The sequence below is a fragment of the Budorcas taxicolor genome, chromosome 23 (assembly GCF_023091745.1).
Source record: "Budorcas taxicolor isolate Tak-1 chromosome 23, Takin1.1, whole genome shotgun sequence".
Lineage (NCBI taxonomy): Eukaryota > Metazoa > Chordata > Mammalia > Artiodactyla > Bovidae > Budorcas > Budorcas taxicolor.
In genome coordinates this window covers 19,224,552-19,250,758 of record NC_068932.1, presented here as the reverse complement: position 1 = coordinate 19,250,758, position 26,207 = coordinate 19,224,552, and the positions used below count along the sequence as shown (strand labels likewise).

General features: G+C 45.1%; 1 protein-coding gene across 1 annotated transcript in view; it reads left to right on the top strand.

Moving 5' to 3' along the window:
* HPSE2 (heparanase 2 (inactive)) overlaps window positions 1-25,677 on the top strand; it is a 688,998-nt gene extending 663,321 nt beyond the window's left edge. The window contains exons 11-12 of the mRNA XM_052661035.1: window positions 5,596-5,742; window positions 25,428-25,677. Coding sequence (XP_052516995.1) covers window positions 5,596-5,742; window positions 25,428-25,593 — 313 coding nt within the window. The 3' untranslated portion in view covers window positions 25,594-25,677. The remainder of the gene's footprint in view (window positions 1-5,595; window positions 5,743-25,427) is intronic.
* Window positions 25,678-26,207: the final 530 nt, after the last annotated feature.

The window sequence follows — 26,207 nt, the reverse complement described above, 5'->3', positions numbered from 1 at the left end:
TGCATTTTTGTAGTATTGGTGTCCCACAGAGTGACTGGCCTGAAGAAGGTATCAGTGAATGTTTTATGAGTGGATGCAGAAACAGGGCATCAGGGCATCACTGGTGCTTAATACTTCTAGCTCTCTTCCCCTTTGCTGTCACCACATTGGCCAAAAGAAAGGGATACGGTGGAGTGCTTAAGAATTTTGCATTCGCCAGCATAAAATCATTCATTGTATTCAATATTCTCTCTCCATCACCAGATCTCCTGTACTTTCTATGGGAAGTCTTTCCAGAACCTCTCCAGGGAAACTGCTTCGGCCAGTTCCATCCCTCCTCCCTATTAAAAAAAAAAAAAAGAGGCAACTTTATTAATCTATGTCACCGATGACCTTGGATTACTAGGGTGAAGGTCTTTTTGTTCTTATTAGAGAAGAAAGCCCCCGGTAGACACACTGAGCTAGCGGAGGATGAGCTGGCTGAGTCTGCCGATCTCCTCCATGTCAGTGGGTGTCCGGTGCCTTAGACAGATGCGCACAAGGATGGAAGTGTCTCTGCCCTTTCTCTGTAGGAGGCCGCATTCCCTGTCTGAGCCTCCTCACCCTCCACAACATTATCGGGAAGCACTCCTGATCCACTTGGTTTATTTGTAGCCAAAGAGACCAAGGTCACAAAAACGTCCCAGAGTGGGCATGTTAGCTTCATGCGGTTCAGTCTTGACCAGTACTCCAAAAATACATATCCTTGGTCAAAACAGGGAACTGATGAGAAAGTATTGATAGAATAACCCAAAAAAAGTTCTTTTAAAATAGCTCCTGCACTCAAGTATATGTTGAACATTTGCTATGTGCCAAGCCTCTTGCCAATTATTTGCATTAGTATAATCGTATTAAATTCCAAAGGTTCTGCAGTATCACATGTATATACAAACAGCAACATTAATAATATAAAGAATTTTACATTTGGAAAGAACCCTTAGAGGTCTTTGGCCTGTTGTCCTGTATAACACAGAAAGTCCCTTTATAGTCTCCCTGACAGTCATGAACCTCTACTTGAATAGCTCACTGCTTCTCATGCCATCTCTTACATTGTGGGTCATTTCTGACCTAGTAAAGCATTGTCTTTTATGACTGATTTACGATAACTGAGTCAGATACTCAGCAACACTAGCAGGTGCTTTTCTGCTTTCTGTTCTAGAGCCAACAAATTAGGACCTGGAAGCACAGCAGTTCTCACCCTAAGGCTTCTTACTCAGAGAACAAACAGGTTTTGACTAGGAAACAGTGTTTTTATAAACCACTCTGCTAACACAATGTATGTGTCCGGGGAGGAGCTGAGATCCTTAGCCAAGTTTAGAACCAATTGGAGCCTGGTGGATACTGAAGAAAAATTGGGTCTTTTGGGGTTCAAGTTTGTTTATTGTTGGCAAAGCACGACTTCCTGTTTTTCAGAAGAAGTTTTTTTAAAGACTCATAAAAAGGTTCCTGAGGCTTCTTGGACATCAAATTGCTCTTACAAAACAATATTATGATGAGTTAAGTGTAAATGAATCAAAAACATGTGGATTAAATTTCCCTTAAAATACACAGGGGCTTTGAAATTGGGAAAAAGATGTTTGGCAAAACATGGCCTGACTTACCGAACCCAAAAACTTTGAATTAGATTTGGAGAAAATGGACCAACCCAGTTTTCAAATACGTAGACTTTCACTGGAAATGGACATGGATTTCAAAGCATCATCCTCCCTTCCCTTTCCTAGTCTCCCAGCTTCACTGAAAATATTTCTAGAATAGGGACTGTTTTTCATCTGTAAGTCAAGAGGCACCTCCCAATATGACACCCCTCACCTCTTATATCCATGATATTCCAATTCCAGCCCCCATCCTGACTCACTTCCTCCTCCTCCCATGGCAACACAGAGATGTCAGGCCGCAAAAGAACAGCCGGAAAGATGAACTCCAGATACAGGCCTTTTCTGCTAGTGAAAAAATCTCACTGTGAATGAGACAATGGAGCAAGATAGATGTTCTACCAGAAAGAAAGGGGCACTAAGAGAACCAAAAGCCACCTGGACTTGACATCAGAAGGTCACCAGTTGCCTCCAGGCCACACCTTCAATAAGACCCCATTTTCTTAGCGAGCAGATACTCCTCCAAAATTATTTTTCTGTCAGCAGAGAATGGACATTTTTCAGGAATCTGGATTCTCAACATAGTACTTTCAGGTTGGTGCTGCATTCCCCAGCCAAGAATGTGTCTTCACAGCCAAAAGGCCTCTGCTTAATGTCCTTGCCCACCAGCCAAGCAGCAAAAAGGACTGACAGGGGGGTCTTCAGTGTCAGGCCCTCCCTGAGGAGGCTCCATGAGCCCTATGGGAGCCTCCGCAAGTTGGTGTCTGAGCTGGCTTTCCGTGCTGGTCTGTCTCCCCCAGGGAACTATGGAAATGGAAATCAGACCACTGCCAAGCAACTTGAAAAGACAGCTTCCCTGAAGCAATGCTGTGATTTCAGGTCTCCCTCCCATCCACCACTTCCCCACATCCTGCCCTTCTCCTCTGCGGTCTCCAACGGCTCATTCTGCCCTAACTCTGCAGAGGAGAAACTCATAAACGCAAGCACGCAGCTCTCTCCTCCTGGGCTGCTGGCCTTTGAGAAGGTTGTCTGGTGATAGTTAGCAGAAGAGTTTACCACAGTCTGTGAAAATTGGTACCCTTGCATGCCTATTTTTGTTCACACTTTGAAGCCTAGAGTACCTGTAGTTAATGGTGTCTTCTTCGGTTTTGCACACAACTTAAAGCCCACCAATGGAAATAGTTGGTGTTTTTTTAATGATGGTGGTAACAGCTTCCCTGATAGCTCAGTTGGTAAAGAATCCACCTGCAATGCAGGAGACCCTGGTTCAATTCCTGGGTCAAGAAGATACGCTGGTGAAGGGATAGGCTACCCACTCCAGTATTCTTGGGCTTCCCTCGTGACTCAGCTGGTAAAGAATGCGCCCACAATGTAGGAGACCTGGGTTCTATCCTTGGGTTGGGAAGATCCGGTGGAGAAGGGAGAGGCTACCCACTGCAGTATTCTGGCCTGGAGAATTCCACGGACTATGTAGTTGCAAAGAGTTGGATACAATGTGACTTTCACTTTCAGTAATGATAAATGCTGACATCAGCTAGCAGCATCTTTCTTCAGGTCTCTAATGACACAAGTCCACTCAGAATAAATTGGCATTCTCTTCTGATTGAGCTAATTTGGCTCCAAAAGTTGGTTCACATGCTTCAGGGGATTGAGAAGAAGGACCAGAGGAGAAAGGACTAAATAGAAGGGTCGTTTAATAATTTATCACTTAATAATTTTTCAGAATATCAGTGCAGGCATACAAAAAGCCTTGAATGCAATAATGTACCCTCCTACAGATGCAAGAAAAATCATCAGACACACAGCCAAAAGGATATACATTGGGAATTAATCACATAATCTTAACGGATTACTCTAGGCAAGTGGTTCCCAAACCAAACTCATCTGCCAAATATACTGAGATTTTTAAAAAATATCAGTTCTCAGACACAGTCACAAATGGATTAAATAATGGAATGAGCCCTGGAAACTGTATTTTTTTTAATCTAAGTTATTGTGTTAACCTGCTGTTAGTCATTCAACTCTTAATTAGCAGCTTTAGAGGCATAGATGAGTGACTCAGAGGCTGAGGTGCGCTCTTTCTGCAGAGACTGATATTTTGGGCTCAGTTGACTTCGAGTTTCTTGGAACTCCTCCTTTGAAGGCAGGACCAGGCCATTTTTTCTACTTTCTCTCATTAACCCATCCAGAGGGGGCCCTAAGGGACCCCTTAGAAACAAAGTCCTTTTTCCTACAAGAGAGAAGGAAATCATTGCAATCTTGTTGATAATGCTAGTGGCTGTTGCATACAAACATGTAGTTCTCTCAGGCTTCTGAATGTCCTGTACTGGTTTAAAAGGATTCCGAAACAGTGAATAGTTTTATAATCATGGAGTAGATAAAACTGCAAAAGTAGAAATCAAAAAGGTTAATAAATTTGACTACCTAAACATTTTTAATTTTTATACATCAGAGTACAGTGTAAACAAACTGAATTAGTCAAAGAAAACTGGGGGAAATTTTGCAATATACCTGAAAACAAAGGATCACTATCTTTAATAAATAAATAGTTTAAAAAAATCAATAGAAAAACAGGCAAAGGGCATGAACAATCAGTTTACAAAGAAAGAAATGAAATGGCAAAGAGGCAAATAAGAAAAATACTGTGCCTCAGTGTGAATTTTTTAAAAATACAAATTAATACAACATTGAAATCCCATTATCACCTCTTGGGTTTGAGAGGTGATATTTTAAACCTTAAACTGTAACCTTTTAAAAGGTTATTATTAATATCTGATGTTCTTAGGGATATGTGGAAATGGGTGCTCTCACACATAGGTGATCAGAGCAAATTGATGCAAGCTTTCTCGATAAAAAATGTATTAGTCAGGATAGGTGAGGTTATACTGTGATAACGAAGGAACTGCAAATCTCCAAGGCTTTCACTAAGAAAACGTGTTTCTCTTTCACACTACTCCTCTGTCACGGCTCAGACGTAGCTCTCCTCCATATCATCCTCATTCCAGATCAAGAGAGCAGCCTTAATCAAGAACATTGTCAGACTTCTGGCAGAGGGAAAAGAGACATGGCAAAATACGGACTAGAGCCTCTGCCCAGAGGTTTTCACACGTCCATCCACATTGCATTGACCAACACCAGTCATGTGATCACTCTAGGCTCAACAGAGCAGGGACAAAAAGATCTTCCCACAGGGAGGAGCCCCACTGAGAATGAAGCAGCAGATTTGATGAGGAATCATGCACTGCCTCCCCTTTGACCAAGTGTCTGCAACTTCCGGTATTTTATCTATCTGAAATAATCATGATGTCCAAAAAGTTTATGTAAATAAAGTCCTTCATCACATAATTTATAATAGCAAAAAAATTAAAAACAACTATGTCCCCAAAGGAGGAGGCTAGTTAAATAAATTTCTACAAATGAAGAACTTAGCATTCTTTTATAAGTAGAAGAATAAATAATACAATAACATGGCAGCATGTTGAAGATGTTCATGAACTAAAAAAAAATGCTAACAATGTGATCCCAATTATGTAAAAACTGAGAAATATATATGTATGTGTCAAAGAACTCAGTAAATATTTGTCAAATTATTAAACTAAAAATACTGGAAGGTTGTCAACCAAAATGTTATCATATCTTAAAACACTTGGATTCTGGGGGACTTTTCTTTTTCTTCTCTGTGTTTCTCTATATTTTGCCTTTTTTTCCCAGTCAGCCTTCCATATTCAGAAAAAGATAGTTTATTTTCTAAAATCATTGTAATATATTTAAGCAAAAACAAAAGGCATATGGTGGGAACTGGGTATCTTCCTTGCAGGAAACCACTGTAAGAAGGCCTTTCTGTCTTTCAAAGTCCAGGATGGCCAAGAATCATGAAGTAAATGCCCTTTCCTGGGGTAGTCCTGTTCTGTGCAGCTCATAAATGATTTAGAAGCATCTAACAGACCACTATTTCCATCTCTCCCTCTCTCTCTCTGGATATCAGCCACAACTATGTTCGAGGGTCCATTACGCTTTTTATCATCAACTTGCACCGATCAAGAAAGAAAATCAAACTGGCCGGGACTCTCAGGGACAAGCTCGTGCACCAGTATCTGCTGCAGCCCTATGGACAGGAGGGCCTGAAGTCCAAGTAAGTCCCAGCCCAGAAACAGCTTAGGAGGGAGTGCCATAGGAGCTGGATGTGGAGGGAGTTGGATGACTGCTTTGCTGAGGGCACCAAGGTTGCTGCTAATTCACCCAGGGACTGCTTACTCCCTTTAGCACCCTGGACAAGCCCTTCCCAGCCCCTCTAGGCTTGGGGTCCCCAACAATAAACTCAAATGATGGACTAAATATATCTCAACAAGGGCATTCTTGGTATCTGGACTATGCATTATGCCAGATGATCACATTTCAAGCTATTTAGAATCCCACTAAATGTTAATAGTGCCCCCAGTCATGTAACAACCAGAAACAGTGGTAGTTAAGAACCACGTCCCTTCCAGGGGTAGCATTCTATACTACTGTAACTATTTGTCAACATCTACAAATCTTGTGAGATAGAGCACCTCTAAAGGACAGAGCACCGGACAAAAATCAGAAGTTCAGAGATCAGGAGTCACTTCTAATAAATTAAAAATTTGTATTTAACTAAAAGATTTAATTTGGGATTAATTTGGATTAATTTTTAATTTAATTTAAAAAATAAATGTGAATAAAAACTTGGAGAAAGAAATAAAATACTGTAAGAAAAAATAAAAGTCAGTTCTGCCCCAACTTTATAACTTTGGGCACTTCTCCTCTCTGGAACTGTTTCCTTATCTTTTCTGGGAGCTCTGCAGTCTCTTCAAACTCTGTAATTATATGATTCTGTGACATCTCTATTGCCCTCAGTCTCATCTAGAGACTCTGGCAGCGCTGACCTCTACCAACAGAAAGCAGCCTAAGGCCACCTCATCCTGGAGGGAGGCCTCCCAGGAAGGACATGAGTGCTGTACAGACTGGGAGCGCTCCCATTCCACTTTTAATGTTTACCAAGTTTAACAAAGCTGTAAACTTGGAGCAGGTGGCTTGAACTCCCACAGCTGCCCACAACTATTCACGCTGTAATTGTTCGCCATTTCACTGCAACCTTGGTGGCTTGCATTTGGTTTCCAACTGTATGCTATGGGAACAAAACACAATCTGGGAAGTCACTTACTGAGTCTCTTTAGCCCACCCTGCATTTGTTATTTGCAGTCTGGGTTCACAGATTGGCTCTTTTTCCTGGCTGCATGTCCTTTACTCTCAAGCCTACCTATCCCAGCAGAACTCTCAAGTATTTCATCCCCTCTCTCCATTTCCCAGTAGTTCACGATTGGTGTGCTGAGTTTCTGGTCTTCATTCTAGGCAGAAGACGCTGTTCTGGTTCACTAAATAAGCTGGGCAAATCCTTTAGTCCTAATCCCTAGGCCTCAGTTTTCTCATCTGCAGAATTCAAGAGTTATACATATGGCGAAGTCCCTTCCAGCTCTACCATTCTCATCCAGGCCTAATCTTCTGAGGCCTGTGTGCTTACCTCTTGCACTGCCGTTCAGTCGCGACCTGCAAAGTCACATCCGGCAGAGAGGTGACTCCACAACAGTGATTATGATAGTTCAGGGTCCTTTAGAACCCAAGATGACTGGGAGCTGAGCCTGCCCTGCGTCCAGAAGACCACGTGTACCGCTTGGAGGAAACTAACCAAAGGCCTTAGTCTAACAGGCTAAGGTGTCAGTCCCTGCTCTGCCGCTTGCTGGCTGTATGTCCTGAGGCAAGTTCCTTGATCTCTGTGAGCCTCCGTTTCTTGAGCTGTAAAACTTTTTCCATGGAGAGGAGCAAATGAAGTCTTCTGTATAAATTTCGTGACACATAGTAAATGCTCAGTAAATACGCATTGCCTTCCTTTTCCTCACCTTAGACCTCTAGCCAGTTGGGGATGAAGAGAAGAATAACTGCTCTAAGGATGTTCTTCAAAAGTGGCATCTTCTTAGACTTTTAAGATAATATGTGAATAAGACATTTGTTAAGATTATGATAAAAAGAAATGATAAGACTTGCATCAATGCAAAACCATGCAGAAATGATGGCAGGTGGCATCATTTTATGAGCTTGTTTCTCCATCGCCCAAGGGCACAAACCTCTAACCCTGTTTGCCCAACTCTACATCTGCCTCCAGGATTACAGCTCTGATGTTTGAACTGCCCACGTCCTGGCTTCTGTCCTGCCTCTGTCTGTAAAGTGACTGAAGTGCCTCTCAGTGGCTACGGATATGCTGCTTTCCAAGTTATGCTGTCTTGTAGCTCACCTTGTCCGCATATTGTTGAGGAGCTATGTAATGGCTTTATTAGATTGTCAGAGGGGGACAGGAAAAAGAATTTCATTCCACAGGGGTCCTGAAGAGGAATTTGGTAACACCAACTGAAATTAAATAGCAATGTCATGTAATTGTAAGAAGAGGGAGTTGGAACCAGAAAGTCTGGCTATAAACCCAGCTGCTACCATTTACCTGTGTGACCTCACCTTGCTCACCTGTCAGATGAGGTTATTGTGAGAATCAAGTTAGAGTGTATGGGTGAAATGAAGCCTTCTACAAATAAAAATTTCCCACATCCATGCATACAGATACATATATAACCACAGACACTCACATATGATTATACCTATATTATATTAAAGAGAGTTTGGAATTGAAAGTCTACAGAACTGGATTCCAGCCCTAATCCTGCCACTGCTTCACTGTGGAACTTTGGGCCCTTCACCCCTCCAAGCAGGCTCCTCTTCCTGTGAGCTGCTGCTCATTTCATGCCTCTCTCACTCTAGAGAGGACACGCTGCGCCATCTCTGACTGCAGGCTGCCAGACAGGGACGGCTGTGTGCACGCTCAGTGCCCACATCCCGCTGTCCCGCTCAGTCACTGCTAGTGGGAGCAGGAGCCCTCGGTGGTCTGGGATGTGGGTCTCACAGGAAAGGTGCCAATTCAGTGCAGCAGGCTCTGCAGGAAAGGATGAAAGGAAATGCTAGGAAGTGATTTCAGCCTTGGTGTCTCCGTCTCTGTTTTATAAGCCTCTGGGGCCAGATTCTGTGTTCTTGGCCTGCTAATTCCTGCTGTCACCTGAAGCCATGTTAGTCCAGAGCAGGGATGGAAAGCTCTGGGAACCTGTAGCTGCCCCTGTCGGTAGCAACCAGGAAGAGGATATAAAGCAAATCAGTGTGCCAGTCAGGCTACCAGTGGGGCCTTTTGGCCTGGGGCTTTAGGAGCAGGGAGATACTGGCAAACTTTTTCAGTTAGTAGAGAACATGGGGTAATTCTCCTTCTCTTGGAATTGCCATCAAGGCTGGAAATAGTTCAGATCTTTGAAAAGGTAGTGGCATGTGAACTTGGGGAACTGGGTCGTCAGGTATTCTATAGGTAACACCCTTGAGGCCACTCAAAAGCCGTAGTCCAGGCATCCAGGTCCTCAGCGAAGGTTCCTGTTTCTCATCTCGGTGAGCAAACTAGTCAAGAGACCCAACACTCAAATCTCAACTCTTTAGGTAAGAGATTATTCTCACTCTGCTGCTGCTGCTGCTGCTAAGTCGCTTCAGTCGTGGCCGACTCTGTGCGACCCCATAGACGACAGCCCACCAGGCTCCCCCATCCCCGGGATTCTCCAGGCAAGAACACAGGAGTGGGTTGCCATTTCCTTCTCCAATGCATGAAAGTGAAAGTGAAGATGCTCAGTCGTGTCGTGACCCCATGGACTGCAGCCTACCAGGCTCCTCTGCCCATGGGATTTTCCAGGCAAGAGTACTGGAGTGGGGTGCCATTGCCTTCTCATTCTAGGAACCAGATAAAAAGTGAGTGCCCTGTACCCTATGGGATAGAAGCAGGGAAACTTAGAAAACTGCAGTATGGATCAGAGAAGGGTGTTCTGTGTCTGGAGTATATATTCTGCAGGGATAGCTGAAGAAAATGGAGAGATTTGATTTAGACAAGAAAAATAAGGTAACCTGTGAGGACTTTCTCTGGATATCCAAAGGACTGCTAAGTGAAAGGAAACAGATTTGGCCTAGGATCCTCTAAAATGACAGAAAACCAGGGACTACAATTTAAAAGACAAAGAGCTCACCACAAAATGAGCTCATTTTTCAAAGGCTTGCCTGGTTTAACTGGGGACAGGACAGGCTTCCTTAGGAGGTAGACTATTAATCAAAGAATGAGCAACATGGCCATCTCAGGGGTGCTTTAAGATTCCTTACTCAGTGGGAGGTTGAGGTGAAAGATTACTGCTTCCCATCAAACTCTAAGATTCTATTATTCTCTTCCATTTCCCTCCCCTCAACTCCCACTTCTCTTTTGGAGCCTATAGTCTCTGTGGTCACCAGGAGAGTAGCTTCTTCAAGCCATCAAAAGGCCACACAAAGAAACGATGCTATAAGAGAAAGTGGTGGTAATATCAGACCAGTTCTTTTCCAGAAAATCTCCAGCTGCAGGTCCTTCCCCTGTCGTTTTCCCTGCTTTCTCATCTTTCTGAAGGGAAGACTAGCCATAGCCATTCACACCTCAGACAGTAATCGTTCCCCCACTAGGTAAATCTAACAGCACCTTTGCACAGCTTTACCATCCCCTAGGGAATCTGCCCAATGCCTCACGTGATCACAAATCAGTGAGCATCATCCACTAGGGAATCATCTCTCCCAAGACATAAATATCTCCAACGTCCTTCAACAAACAGGAAGGCAACATAAAGTTGGGCCAAAGAAGGCAAGTTGTATCAAAAAACAGGAGGACTCAAACCAGGACTCTGTAACAACCTAGAGGAAGTAGGATGGGGTGGGAGGTCGGAGGGAGTTTCAAGAGGGAGGGGACATACGTATACCTATGGCTGATGCATGTTGATTTGGCAGAAACCAACACAATTCTGTAAAGCAATTATCCTTCAATTAAAAAGTAAATTAATTTTTTAAAAAAACAGGAGGACTCACTTTGTAAGGGAAAGTCAACCCAGGAGCAGGTGTTTGGTCAGATCCCAGCATTTTTCCCTATGTGTCATATTCAGTTCCATTTGGAGGGAGAATGATCCAAAAATTGGAAAAGAAGGAAACAACTTTCATCGCGCTGGCTCTTCTATTCTGACACGCTGAGGCTAAGAAACCCGGGGTGGGATAACACTTTGAGGTGGTCTGGCTCACTCCCCTGCCCCCAGTCTGTGACTAGGACATCTGGATCAGAAGATGCCCTATGTCTAAAGACCCCTAGGAAAGGAGTGCCCACAGTTTCAATCCTGTCTGAACATTTAATTTTATAAGAACACTGGGGCCAGCTGTGCCTGTGACTGGGACTTTATAGATAATAAACAGCACCAAGAAGCATTTTAGAGTTGAAGAGACTGAATTTCAGGGCCCTAAGTGACTTATTGAAGAGGGACGCAGCTAGCAACTGGTGGAGTTAGAAAGTACCTAGTGTCCAGTTCTCCTGCGTCTCCTGTGCTTTCTTCAACACTGCACTACCCCAAAGCCAAGCAGAATAAAATTATAATGATATTGACAAATATACACTATTTACAAATATATATATTTGTAAATAAATATATATACAAATATATATACTTATACATTGGATAGCCAATCTCTGTCTTAACGCTGAGGTCATTCCATCTTAGAATTATGAATATAATATATTATGTATTCATGAGACATTATGAGTTGTTTAGAAAAGGGTTTGGTGAGCCATCAGTTTTCTCTCCTTTAGGCTAACTCATCCCAGTTCCATTAACTTTTCTTCAAAAATCCTAACTTCAGATCTTCATCAAAAGTTCTTCTCTGAGCTGTTTTTAAGATTCCATTTCCAAGTCACAAAATTTTAGTGAAAACCATTTTTTTCTCAACTAGATGGAAGAATTCCCCTCTGTTTCTCCTATGCTCTTCTCAAACAAAGATTACTGAATACCAGGAGTGACTGTACGTTGGTTTGATTTGAGGTCTCTAAAAATCACTCTCAGCATATTATATTCTGACCCAGAGCTCACAGACACTGCCAGCTCCCCTAAGCCTAATGGAGCCCCTCCTCAGAGGGAAAGAAGCTGTCAGAGGAGGCTACCCAGTGAAATGAGAGTACCTATCCTCATCCACTCATCAGCTTGATTGAGATACTACTTGTGCCAGACAAAACTGTTTCTCTTCAGCCCTCTAACTTGCAGTGGCTAACTGGCTAAATTCTTAATGAATGTGGTCCCATAACTAATAAGAACTAAGGAAACCCAAGTAGACAAATTAGAGGGAAAGTCTGAATGTAAAGTTTAATGTGATATTTCTTGATTGTCTTAATGCCAAGCCACGTCATCACCTGACCTTCAAGAGCTGTTTAATAGGGACATTTGAGGGGAAGGGATTAAGTTCAGCTCTATTATTAGAAACAAGAAACTAACAGGAAGCAGGCTGTGGGTGGTGCCATGAGAGAGGTGCAGAATATTTCTGCTTTGAGGCTAATTAGTTTCATATAAAATGATTCAATTTCATACCTGCATGAGCCTCTCCTTCAGCTGCCATAATTTTTAACTGAAAGAATTTCAAGCCTCCTATTATGAACCAAGAATCTTTTTGCCTATTCTGCAAAGAAATAAACATACTTTTTTCCTTTTTTTACATATTGGTATTTTTTTCCATCTCTCTGGGATATAACTTTTGCTTTGATTTCACCCTCATTAAATCCTATATCAAAGGAAAACATTGGCATCTAACTGCATGCCTTTAGAGAGGTGTCATTTGATGTTAGCCAAACAGAGTGGTTCTGAGAATACTGAAGTAACTCCCAGGTGCTAAGACGTTAAAAATATCCTCATGTCCCTGTTGGAACAGACCACATTAAGATACTTCATCTCCAAATTCAGAGTTTGGCTAGTATTAAAAGTCCTAAGGGCTGAACTGGCCCCCGCCGGACCCACCACACTTAACAGGAAGCATCACATTTATTTTGGGACGTGGGCAGATATGGCAAAAGGAGCTTTGGGGAAAACCTTACCTTTTAGAATTCTCACTCAGAAACAAAACACAAAGACCTGTTTTCTGGGACTGAAGGGCCATTACTCCATACATCTCAGCAGACTCAAGATGTCTAAGTGTTTAAGTACTAGACTGCAGATATTAGTTGGTACTTGGAAATTTTGAACACTGGTCAACCAAATGTACTCCCTGCAGGTTTCCATTATCTTCATTTGTCTGGGATCGTTTAGTTTCTTCTTGAAATAAACCATTCTATGAAAGTTCTGCTGTTATTAAAAGATGACTTTAGAAAGGGGAATTCTGAAAGTACTCAGAGTACTTCTTCTATATCATCCCTGACAAAAAGCCAGTCCGTTTGTGCTAGATGAGACTCATCTCATGAATTGAGCTGAAAATGAGTTGGCCCACTTTAGAACTAAACAAGTCTAATTATAGGAAAGATCCTCCTTACTTGTGGCCAAAGCTCATTTTCTTTCCATTTCTACCCTTGCTTTAGAAAAATTAAGCAGAGTAAATCTATGTCATCCTTATAACAATTTTCCAATATCTCTGCCCTTACAGTTTGAGTCTCAGCTTTTTAACCATTCCTCAATGCATGTTTCCCAATAACTACTGCCTGTTCACCTTGGAATCCATTCAGTTATACAACCTCAGTGTGTTAGTCGCCCAGTAATGTCCAACTCTTTGCAACCCAATGAACTGTAACCCACCAGGATCCTCTGTCCATGGGATTCTCCAGGCAAGAAAACTGGAGTGGGTTGTCATTTCCTCCTCCATATAGAACCTTATCTCTTATAATTAATCGTTCAACTTTCTTACCTCATGCAAGCTTAGTTGTAGTGATCTGAAAAGTAGGAAATATGAATATTTGTTATTACAATTTACCTCAGCAATGCAGAACAGTAATATTCTAAAATCTCTTCCAACTTCATAATGAATAGTATTATTATTTTAAGTTGTATTCTTTAAGTATTAGTGAGGTTAAAATTTTTGTGTTTATTAGTATTTTATTGCTCCTGTGAATTTTCTATGTCCACTTTATTTATTTTTCTATGGGCTGTTATCCACTTTATTAATGATTTGCACATTTTTTCTAATCATGTATATCATGTGTTAAAATATTTTCTTCAGCGTTTTGTTATTTTTTCCAACTATTTCATTTTTAAGGTATTATCTTGACATGCAGAAGGGTTCCCTTTTTATATAGTTAAATTTATCTTTTGCTTTGTGGTTCCTTCTGTTCCACTTATATGTTTATCTATTTATATTCTTGAAATCAGAAAAATACATAGCTTTACTTTCTGTAGTTTCTTTTTTGTTTCATTTGTTATATTCATTTCTTTAATGCATTTGGAATTTGCTTTGATGTTCTGTAAGAGGTAAGGAACAACAATAGTGCTGTTGAAGCTGAGAGTGTGTGAGGAAATCTGTTAACCTCTGCAGGGCTTCAGGTGCCGGTTTTAAAATGTCAGGGAAGAAAAAAAAAGAGGATTGAGACCTCTGTTTCCTGGAGGAAAAGGCCCTGCTGTTACAGATGGGGCCGTGTTACCTGTAGCCCTTCTGAAAGGCCGCTCAGAGGCCCTCGGGAGAACAGAGGAGACTCAGAGACTGGGAGCACAGAGTGGGAAGAGAGGTGCCTGGGACTGGGGAGATTCATGAGATGGTTATGAGTGAACAGAAAGATAGTGCTTCTAACCAGCAAAGTCCAAGCAGTGTTCCAGTTCAGAAAGTCTGAGATAGATGCTGCGCAAGTATAAATATAAATACATATGATATATGTAAGCCTCAGAGTCAGTCTGTAGAAAAAATAAAGAGAAATAAATATATAGAGAAATAAGCCTTCCAAATTTTACTTAGTGAAAGCTTACTCATCAAAACTTAGAGGAGTTTGGATTCTTTTCACCCTCGTGCTTATTTGAGGGTGTTTGGTGGCTCCTAAAGAGTTAATAACTATAGCCAACGTACACAGCATTATCTAAGTAAATAATTATAAACATATCTGGAAAATACAGTGAGGGCACTGACTGATACATTTAACCCCTTACTTCCTTCTGCCTGAAGAGAGCTTGAGCCACTCTTGGTCTGTGTGGAGCTCTCTGTGACACAACCCGAGACCTGAGAGAAATCTAAATGACTTTAGAGACTTTGTCCTTCAAGCAGAGCAGTTTTTCTTTTCAGTGCTGAAGAAATGCAGAGTTTTTTATCTGTGCAAATGCTCCATCGGCTTTGGTCCTGAATTCCTGCTGTAAAGTCACACACACACTTCCCTGGTCCATGCTGAGGAGCATGTTCATCCCACCAGAGAACTCACTACAGGGAAGGCATTCAATGAGGCAGTTCTGCAGAAATAGCAAAAGTGCCCACTTCCGACTATTCAACAAGAAATTCGCCTTTGAATAGTTCACATTTTTGTTTTAGTTTTTAAAATGTGAGCTCTTACATGGTACTCCAAAAGAGTAAGAAAAAATCTGTTTATTCAAAATAAATTCCGAATGTAATGGTTCGAAAGCTATTTGATTCCCTGCCCCCCGCCAACCCTTGCCCCAGCTGCAAACATATTCCCACTGTTTCTTCATCAGCTCCTGCTGCTCAACCATGGCTGCACTTTGAATTACCTGGGGAGTTTTAAAAACCCCAGTGCCCAAGCCGCCCCCAAGACCAATTAAACCAAAGTCTCTGGGCTGGGACCCAGACACCGGTATTTTTTAAAGCTCCCAAGTTAATTCAAATATGTGGCCAAAGTTGAGAACTATTGTCCCTTTGAAAATGCTGGAACAAGATTCCAGCTGATTTGCATCTTTGATTTCACCCAGATTCTGTTCTTCATTCAGGCATTAAGCCATTTTGCCAAAGGTGTGAACATGCGAGGAGCCCCTGGGAGCTCTCTCTATGACTAAGTGGAAAGATGTGTACGGCTCCCAAAGGTTTTACTGTTTGTTTTGTTTTAACTCCCAGATTAGTAGTGTACAGATCACTGTGCAGATTAGAGGATTATAAAATGCTTTTATATTTTACAGTGACTTGACATCTTAAACCAAGATGCTTAGGAATCCAATGTCTTCACTGTTATTTTCTGAGAGATTTCATTTGTTCTCAGCTCCAGAACACATTTTCTTCCAGATCATTCCCAGCAGCTGGAATCTCTCCGCATAGCTGACCATCAATACTGTGGTGTCCCCATCCCAGCTCCACTCACGTGGGCACCCTCGTTGCAGGCAGAGATTTCCACTCTGTTCCGGATGACCCAGATGAAATCCTGGTGAATGAGCACTTCAGAGCAAAGCTAACATGTTTCCGAGCAGTTGGTTCTACACTGAGGGGCAGGGAAGCAGAATACATGGGCAGTTCTGGTGAGCAGAGAAGTAAAGGTCCTCGTCTTCTCCTTTCTCCTCGTCTTCCAGAGGCTCTCGTTTAGGTGACAGACAAACATAAGCCTCAAGGAACTGAAAAGTCCTAAGCTACCTCATCCCTAGAGAAGGGCCAGGGCCTTAAGTCAGCATTTCTTTGGCTGCCAAGCATCAGGAGTCCACAACAGGATCTGGTTCATTCCAGACGAGGGGCTGGAGCACCAAGCTGTGGGCCAGTTACCAAACACCAGCAAGCTCTTGGCAGCCTGCATCTTCCCCAGTGACCTTCTCAAGAATGACTCAGAATCGCCACACTCCTTGCATGCTGATGCCCATGGGCCCTGGAGCAGGACACATGCCACCTGAGACACCTTATTCTTCCCTTTTGAGGATTTCCCAGTGCTCCTCATGTGCACTGAGGGAACACTGTCAAAATCTGATAAAACCGCGGTATTTATCCCGTTGGTTTAACATACTTGAAGAGGTATCCAGGAAGCCGTGCCTTTACAGTGTTGCTGTTGTTGTTGTTTAGTTGCTAAGTTGTGGCCGACTCTCTGTGACTCCATGAGCTAGAGCCCGCCAGGCTCCTCTGTCCATGGGATTTCCCAGGCAAGAATACTGGAGTGGGTTGCCATTTCCTTCTCCAAGGGATCTTCCCAACCCAGAGAGTGAACCCACGTCTCCTTCAAGTGTTGGTGGCTCAGATGGTAAAGCGTCTGCCTGCAATGCAGGAGACCCAGGTTCAATCCCTGGGTCAGGAAGATACCCTGGAGAAAGAAACGGCAACCCACTCCAGTACTCTTGCCTGGAAAATTCCACGGACGGAGGAGTCTGGTAAACTACAGTCCATGGGGTCGCAGGACACGACTAAGCAACTTCACTTTCACTCTCCTGCTTGGAAGGCAGATTCTTTACCCCTATGCCACCTGGAAAGCCCCCATGGTTTTTGTAGCTGGTTTCTCTCGTGGTTTGAGTGTGATATACAAAGATATGGAGCTCTGAGATGGTCGCAAAATCAAACTTTCTTCCCGAAGTGCCCCCAGATGACTGCCTCTCATCTGATGGAAATGAACACTATCAGTATAAATCCAGATTCCTTAGCTAGGCTCTCATCTTCTCTGCCAAGTGTGCTAAGTTATTTTGAACCACTAGAAGCAGATGGTAGGATCCCATGATGGTTTAGATCATTGTCACACAGACTTGGATAGAACACAGTTCAAATCATGACTCCCAAACCTAACTGCCAACAGGAAAAACTTATATCCCTGACAACCTGCCTATAAAATCCTCAGCTCTGCTTGCATAAAGGAATCCGAGTGTTTTCCCTGTTCAGCAATATAAGAAGTTAGATCAACACTCCTCATTTCAATATGCTCTCAAAGAGTAGGACATAGGGAAAGTGATCTTATCCATCTTAAACTGTTTAGGTGGCCAGGAACTTCATATATGATGAGGGCTTTTTGAGGGGTAAGGGGAACAGGAAGCCTTCCCCCACTTTTCACTTAGTCTCCTCTCTTTAACAACGTCGGAGGAAGGGACTGGAGTGTCCAAGCAGCCACATGAGAATAGAGACTGACTGAGTGGAACTCGACAAGAATTCATTTAAACTACTATCCTGGGCAATAAGGCACTGAACCACGTGCAGCTGAAAATTTTAAAAAGAGAACAATTAGTTTAGCAGGTGAAATGATCGCAGCACAGAGAATAAATCTGAGATGTCGCATGCTGAAAAGAAGCTGCCAAAAACGTGCCCCTCTTCCAGCTGGGGCTCTCAGATAAGGTTGGGGTGGAGGAGGCCACATCCAAAGGGGCCTGGAAGGAACATCAGGCTTTTTGACAGTCTACCAGATTTCAGGCAGAGCAAAAAGCACATAGGTCACCCTTGGGAGGAAACCATCTTCCCTGTGACTCCTGAGAAGTAGGAGCTCTCTCAGGGGGCTATGAGCATCCTACCGCCTTTGCTCCAGCTGGGCAAGTGGGGACCAGGAGACACTAGGCTGCTGCTGCAGCCACTTGTGAGCAGCCCTTCTCAGCGGATAGTCTCTAACGGCCATTTCAAAGGACCCTCCCTCCTGTCTAAGCTACTCCAGATGTACAGCCTCTCCCGGAGAAGCAGGGGAACGGGGCGGAGCAAGGCCCCTCTGTCCTCAAACCCGGCAGGGCTCCCTCCCGGCTCTCACCTGCCCCTGACCTGGAAAAGGGCAGGGCAGCTGCACACACCAGCTTCCTAACTCAGCGAGGGGGCCTCCAGGGGCAGCGGGACCTCGGGGGCGGGGGGGGGCTGTAAAGCGCACACAGGTGCTGCCCGCGGGAGGGCGGGGTGCTGGGACCGGGGTTGGAGAGAGGGGCGCCGGCAGCCCCGCACGAGCGCGCGCCCCTCCCTGCACGCCGGCGAGGAAGCCGCTCCCCCGGCAGGAATCGCTGCGGACTTCGCATGGTTCCTTAATATTAGCCACATGGCGGCGCTGGGGGGTGGGGGGCGATTAATGGACCGCAACGAAATTTTTGCCGGGATTGGACTGATCCTGAGGTTTGTAACTCCAAGAGGCCAAGCGCCGGGCCCGTCTCCGGGGCTCCCCGGGACTGGAGAGCGGGCTGGAGGGGCAGAAGCAGGAGCTCTGCTGCCTGGGAGCCGCCGCGCGGGCTCTCGGCACCGTTGTGAAGAGCAAGAGTGCCCTCTAGTGGCGTGCAGGCGAGCTCACTGCCGCCATAACGAGGAGGTTCTAAGGGTTATGCCCTCGTGTCCCCACCACCACTCAGATTCTTACACCTTCTGCTTTCTCTCCTCCTTCCTCCCTCTCTTCTGCTCCCTACTCCGTCTTTCTCTCCTTCTCTCCCTGTCTCTCACTTAACAGTCTGGAAACCCCAAATCAGAGCCAACTGTGACACTTCTAGACCTTCACGTGTCGTGCTCAGAGTGTGAACTGTAACTCAAGTCTCTGTCCTCCTACCCTAGAGTCTTTTCCTTCCAGATTGTGATTCATCTACCCACATATTTACATCCAGCCCTTCTTTTACTGAGCACCTGCTGTGTGAGTTGGTGGACAGGAGAGCGCAGGATGAGCAGGACCGACACAGGGTCTGCCTAACTAGTGGAGAGGCTGACAGGCAGTCAGTCAGCAAGCCGGATGCTGTGATGAGCGCAGAGACAGAGAAGTGCTGGGTGATTGGGAGTACTTTGCCGGCACCTGACCTGAAAGACAGGTGGGAGTTAGTAGAGAAAAGGAAGCTGGAAGCAGGGAGGGAGTACAGAGAAAGTTCCAGGCAAAATGACATGTACAAAAGCCCTGAGAGTAGAGAGTTTGTGACTGGAGGAAGCATAACACAGAATGAAAGGAGGTGGTGGGTGGTGGGGAGCTTCAGTGGGCAGGAGCTCCGGGGAGCCTCTAAGGGCTGGGGAAGTAGGTAAATGGCCTTGCTTATGGGGTCTCCTAAGGCCTTTGGAGAATGTTCTAAGACCAGCAGGAAGTTACTGAACATTTAGACTGGTGAATGTCATAATCAGATTTCTACCGTGCAGGATCACTGAATTTGGCTTTAAACTTCTGCTTCAAGCTAGCTATTAGACTGTGGGCAACCCACCTGAAAAGTATGGGAACCAGAAAGAATCTTAGGGTGCACCTAGTCTATCTTAACTCAAGTTCACAGAAGGCAGATTGCTTTCTCAAAGTGGTAGAAATGGAACTAGTTATCTCTGAGACCTTTCACCTCCCATTCAAGGCCCCAGATATGCCAGCAGAAACCAGTCACTAGCCCCCCAGGCTGCTCCCAATAATACACAGGCTTCCCTTGCCTCTGCCCCCGCAAAAATCCACCCAGGGCCAGACCAACAAATTATCTTCAAGATTGGCAAAGAGCATGCTCACTAGACTTGCATCCCTTTCAGAAGAGCTGAAAGCTTACTTCAGTATCCACAGCTAGCAAGAACCTTAATGAGACCAGAGACTGTAGACAGGTGGTGGGGGGAGGATGGTGACCCAGCCAAGGGGATCCCACAGAGACCCAGGGAGCAGAGGGCTTGACTCCAAATTGAGACATGGAATCCCATTTCAAATAGCATGCAGTGTAAAGAAAACAAGTTTAGGAATTGCAAAGCAACTCAGACTTTGAAAAAACAGATGGTGATTAAAAAAAAAAAAAACACCACAGTTGTCCTAATATTTGGATAATTTAAAAGCCCTCAGCAGCTAGGGAATTAAGAAAAATAGCTCCATGTAAGCTGGATCATTTAGCATCTGGTTTGAAAAGTCACAGGCCGGGAAAGAGGTCCCAGAATGTGATGAAAATGTGATAAGAAAGGTTTTCAAAGAAAGAAACATGATCCTAGCGAGTGCCATGTGGAATTGGGGAAAAACACAAATAATAGAAACAGGTGTCAGGAGGCCTGAATCCAAGACTAAGCTTAGCCACCTATTAGCTGTGTGACCTTGCCCAGGCCACCAAACCTGTCTGACCTCATCTCAGTGGTGAAGTTAAAATAATAATAATACTTGCTTATGTACCTCACCGGGCTCTTTAGCAGTCACAAGGGAGGCCAGATAGGATAAGGTATAAGGCTGCAGGCACATCTCAGCTCCACCACTGAACGGCTGCATGACTTGGGTGAATCTTAGATCCCTCTAAACGTCTATGTCTTCATCTGCAGTGGTGCTAACACCTACCTCGGCTGGTAGTTGTGAGAACTTCATGCGATAGGGTAAATCACAGCATCTCGCCTTAGGCATAGACAGTGCTCAATAATCAGTGATTTTTATCATTCACATGACATGTTTGCAAATTGTTCAGTGCATAAAAGTGAAAGATAATTGTGATATTTAGTGTGATATGACTTAACTGGGTAATAGGATAACTATTACAATAAAAACAGAAGCAGGAAAAATAGAATGGAGGTGGTATAGCACACTGTCCATCATTGTAATGAAGGAACTTTGTAGACAAGGATGTGTGAGGACTTAAAGTCTCACAGAATCAGCTCATGTGGGCTTAGCTAAGAGATGGTCGTATAGATCTCTTTTAAGAATGAAAAACCCTAGCAATGATCAATGGTCTGTGTCTGATTGGGATAAGGTACCTAGTAAGTAACTGTGAGAATCACCGATAATTCAGGTCTTATCTAACATCGCCAGGGCCACTGAGAGCAAGAGTAATTGGTACGTTAATGAAATCTGTAAAGACACTCAGTGAATGTCCAGGGAGCCTCTTTAGAATTGGAGAAACTCAGCCCAGGAATACCAGAAATAATGTGAAAGGGCCTCAAAAGTCCAATCACTCGTTCAGAAAATATTTCACCCGAATTCTATGCCAAGAACCTTGTTGCTGCTGCTGCTAAGTCGCTTCAGTCGTGTCCGACTCTGCGACCCCATAGATGGCAGCCCACCAGGCTCCCCCCCGTCTACGCACTGAGAATTGAGGGTGAAAGGCACCATTCCTTTCCTTACCAAGCTCGCAGCCCATTGAGGGGCACGGGGGTAAGTCCTACCATTCAGTGAGGTGGTTAGAGGGAAGTTCGGGGAACAAGAGAGCCCATAGTTGGGGCTGCTAACCCAGGGCTCAGAGAAGGTTCCCCAGAGGGGACAACAAAAGAGCAGGCTCGGCAGGGACCCAGAACAGTTGTCCCGCGGAGGAGGAAGATTGACTGTGCTTCGGGGGGAGGAAGTACCGCACACGATGACGCGGATCACGCAGGGGCAAAAGGCACCCTCGAGTTCTGGGCATCCTTTGTGATGTCAGCAGATGTCGAGGGCCCTCCCACATTATACTAGTTGTCCCTTTAAAAATCTCTTGCTCGATAAAAGCACATGATACCCTCTTCTTCCCAAAATACCTATTAGGAATTTTACAACAGTTTTAAATGAACTCATCTCTTTTCCCAGCAGTGTCTACAGGTATTTGCATTTGAAAAATATTTACTGTTCTTTTAAATGAACTCGTGTATTTTATTCCCAACAGGATCTACTGACATTTTCATTTGAGAAAGATCTACCTCATTTATGTACAAAGCTTAACTGTTTTTCATCGGGAACAGTCTGTTCATGCATACACTGATGATGTCCTCACAATAACTGCCAGCTCAGCCCAAACCCACCCCCAGAGGTCTGTGATCTACAGTTAGCCCTGGAGTAAGGGGCAGTGGCAGCATCTGAGACTGGGGAGGTGGCCAGAGCTTGGCTTCATCATCTGGATTAAGGGAAGGGATGGCGTTGTTGGAGAGTTTGAAGCATGGACAGCCACAGATGGCTGTCTCAGCAATGTGGCCGGCATAGGGGATGAAGGCGAGGCCAGGGGCCAGAGACAGGTCATGGGGACGTCCTGAACTAAATAATAGCAATGAAGAAAGAGAAAGAAGCAGATTTGAAAAATATTAAAAGGTAGAATTGATTGGCTTTAGCAACTTCCCAGGTGGCTTAGTGGTAAAAAGTCCTCCTGCAATGCTAGAGACACAGGTGATGCAGGTTTGATCCCTGGGCCAGGAAGATCCCCTGGAGGAGGAGATGGCAACCGACTCCAGTGTTCTTGCCTAGGAAATTCCATGGACAGAGGAACCTGGTGGGTTATAGTTCACAAGGTTGCAGAGTCGAACACAACTTAGCAACTGAGCATGCATGCAGCAACTCCAGACGTGGGACCTGGAGGAGAAGACCCAGATGACTCCCAGCTTTCTGGCTTAGGTAATCCAATAGATGGTAGAACCAGCCCAGAGATTAAAAAGTCAGAGACCTGAGGAGATCTTGATTTTGGACACAATGACTTTTGAAGTTCCTTTGGGACAGTTAAGCAGAGGTATGTAAATCAGAAGAAAGACGCAGGCTTCAGATACAGATTTGGGTAGCATCAGCGTGCAGATAGTAATTCAAGTGCTGTGTGTGGGTTACAGCATCCAGTGGGAGTACGTGGTGTGGAAAGCAGAGAAGTCCAAGGACCAAGGACCAAGTACCAGGAACCCCAGCATCTGAGAGGCAGGTGTAAGGGAACAGTCCCCCTGAAAAGGAGATGACGTGCAAAACTGAAGGGGCAAAACAGGAAGAGGGAGACACGCAGACAGACAGACTGCCACCATGAGAGCCGAGGAAGAGAGTTTTAGGAGAGGAGCCGTGAAACTCGCCGTGTCACAGGACAAGGACCAAAAACGTCATGACAGTGAAAAGAATAACCACAGAAAACACTGCCTCCCACTCAATGGCTCACTCTGCTTTCAAAGCACTTTGACATTTATATTTCATTTCAGTTCATTCTACAGCCCATATAGCGTGTCTTCTCACAGATGTAAAACCGCCGGAAGTGTGATGGAGAGCTTTGCCACCACCATCTAGGAAGTTAGTGGCCAGCTCCTGGAGTTAGAGATCAGTCCAGAATCTTGGTCGTGCTCCCTGGTTCTGCTCACAGCTGAGTCAGCTTTTTAACCAACCAATATCCCTGGTGGCTCAGACAGTAAAAAATATGCTGTCTTCACCAGAGAGGGTTATAAAAAGTTCTAGCCTTCTGAGGAGGTCAACACTGCCCTTCAGCTCTCGACTCTTATACCTCTGCATCTTCCAGAGGCAGGCCTGGCTCTCCATGCAGGAGACCCCTGTTTGTTCATTCATTCCTCATTCATACCAACAAGAGAGAGGGGCTGCCCCTGGCCCTTCAGATCTGGACCAGGCCACAACTGGTCCATGTTGGGCTGGGCCTGGAGCTGCCACTCTGCCCAGCTCTCCCTGGGAACAATTTATATTTCATTTACCTCAAGGAGTTCACGGCTCTGCTGAGCAGGGGGTCTGATCATGAATCTCCGAACCGATCTGTCATTCAGAGCACAGAAGGAATGCTGAACCAAGGCCTCTTATCAGTTTCTTACAGTTTTATTCTCTTCACAGCTCAGATGATGCCACTGCAGTGTTACCCCACTGGAGGCTGGGCGAGGCCCAAAGACAGGCGACACTGTCATGTTGATTTTCCAAAAGTCACTTGCAGGCTTATTTACAGCAGGTGGCCTGGTTCTGGCCTTTTCTACTTACCCAAAGAGCTGAGCTTCAGTCTGGCTGTGTGGCTTCCCAAGTCACATCAGAAACAGCTGGGAGCTTGTCTGTATTCTGTACTGCAGACCCCAGATGGGTGATGAGCCATTTCCCTTTGCTCTCTAAGTCCTTCTCAGGGCTGAAGATGGCTGATACACAGGAGGGATAAAAGCAAACAAGATAGGTGAACTGGGGTCATAGGTGCCTGTTTTATCACTTACTTCCTGGTGTCCCTAAAATGGAAACATCCTTTAAATATTAGACATGGAAACTCATGCTCAGATTAGAGGAAGGTAGGTGGTTACATAGTCACTGTCCTCCTTTAGAACTGCCAGAGACAAGTGACACAATGTCAGTTCTCTCATCTCTCAAATAAACTAATGAAGATGCAGTTAACAGGAACTTCTGAAGCCGTCTTCAGCCTGTGTGTTATTCCACTCTTCAGGTAGAAGAGTCCAGTTCAGTCCAGTTCAGTCCAGTTGCTCAGTCGTGTCTGACTCTTTGTGACCCTGTAGACTGCATGCACCATGCCAGGCCTCCCTTCCATCACCAACTCCTGGAGTTTATTCAAACTCATGTCCATTGAGTCGGTGATGCCATCCATTGAGTCGGTGATGCCATCCAGCCATCTCATACTTTGTCATCCCCTTCTCCTCCCGCCTTCAATCTTTCCCAGCATCAGGGTTGTTTCAAATGAGTCAGCTCTTCACATTAGGTGGCCAAAGTATTGGAGTTTCAGCTTCAGCACCAGTCCTTCCAATGAATATTCAGGACTGATTTCTTTTAGGATAGACTGGTTGGATCTCCTTGCAGTCCAAGGGGCTCTCAAGAGTCTTCTTCAGCACCACCAACTGGACTGCTATTGTGGTTTTAAAACAATAGGCATCAGACACTTCCGCTTCTGCCTCAGAGAATTTTATTTGTCTGAATAAATGATGTGTCTCTGGAACTGGACTGCTGCTGCTGCTAAGTCGCTTCAGTCATGTCCGACTCTGCGTGACCCCATAGATAGCAGCCCATCAGACTCCCCCGTCCCTGGGATTCTCCAGGCAAGAACTGGAGTGGGTTGCCATTTCCTTCTCCAATGTGTGAAGGAGAAGTCTGACTCAGTCGCGTCTGACTCTTAGCGACCCCATGGACTACAGCCCACCAGGCTCCTCCATCCATGGGATTTTCCAGGCAAGAGTGCTGGAGTGGGGTGCCACTGCCTGTGTTCAAATCCTGGCTCCCAGGACTACAACCTGTATAGCCTTGGGCAAGTCACCTAACCACACCAGGGAGAATGGGACCGGGACCATTTCTTCCCCAGAGCATTGCTGGGATGTTCGTGTGCAGTTCACCAGCTGAAAGGCTGGGCAGAGCTGGTGCCAGTGAGTGGTTACTAGCCGGGCACGGTCAGCGGACAGGGGCAAGCTGAGGCTGCCCAGGCTCTGCTGCCATGGCTTCCTTCCAAGGCAATAACAATCCCATGCTCTTTCTTCTCACTGTAGGTCAGTGCAGCTGAACGGCCAGCCCCTAGTGATGGTGGACGATGGGACCCTCCCAGAACTGAAGCCCCGCCCCCTGCGGGCCGGCCGGACATTGGTCATCCCTCCAGTTACCATGGGCTTTTATGTGGTCAAGAATGTCAACGCTTTGGCCTGCCGCTACCGATAAATCCCCTTACACTCACAAATCACCAGCAGGCCTGCCAGACTACTTTCCACTCTTCTGCCCTAATGGTATCAGTATTTTTTCAGGCATCTTCTGAGCAACCAACCAGTCTCTGCCAGCCCTTCCTGCTGGAATCAACACTGACATGCTCTCCAAAGAGACAAATACCCTAGCATGAGCTTAGCCTAGGTAGGTCACTCCCACCCCAAGGGAAGAGGTGGACATCACCGGTACCTATGTTAGCACGAAGGCATGTGTGTAAAGCTGTCTGCAGCCTTGTACATGCACCATGCGAACAAGCTGACGGTGCGTGCCCAGGACAGATCCAACAACTCCCCACAATCCTTCTCACATAGCAGGGGAACTACAGACCTTGGCCTGAGGCTGCTGCCCTCGGCAGAAGATGAGGAAGGAAGAAACCCTGTGGACCTTGGAGAGCCCAGTCCCGCCCAACTCCTTTCTTTTGTCTGTTCCCTGCTGTTGCCTTGGGTTTCATATCACCTCTCCTCCCATAGGGGAGCAAGTGGGTGAGTCAGTGCTGGCCTGCTGGGCGAGCTGTTTATGTAATTTCCTGGCTGATGTATGAGTGTGTGCATCTGGGTTTCTGACAGTGGCAT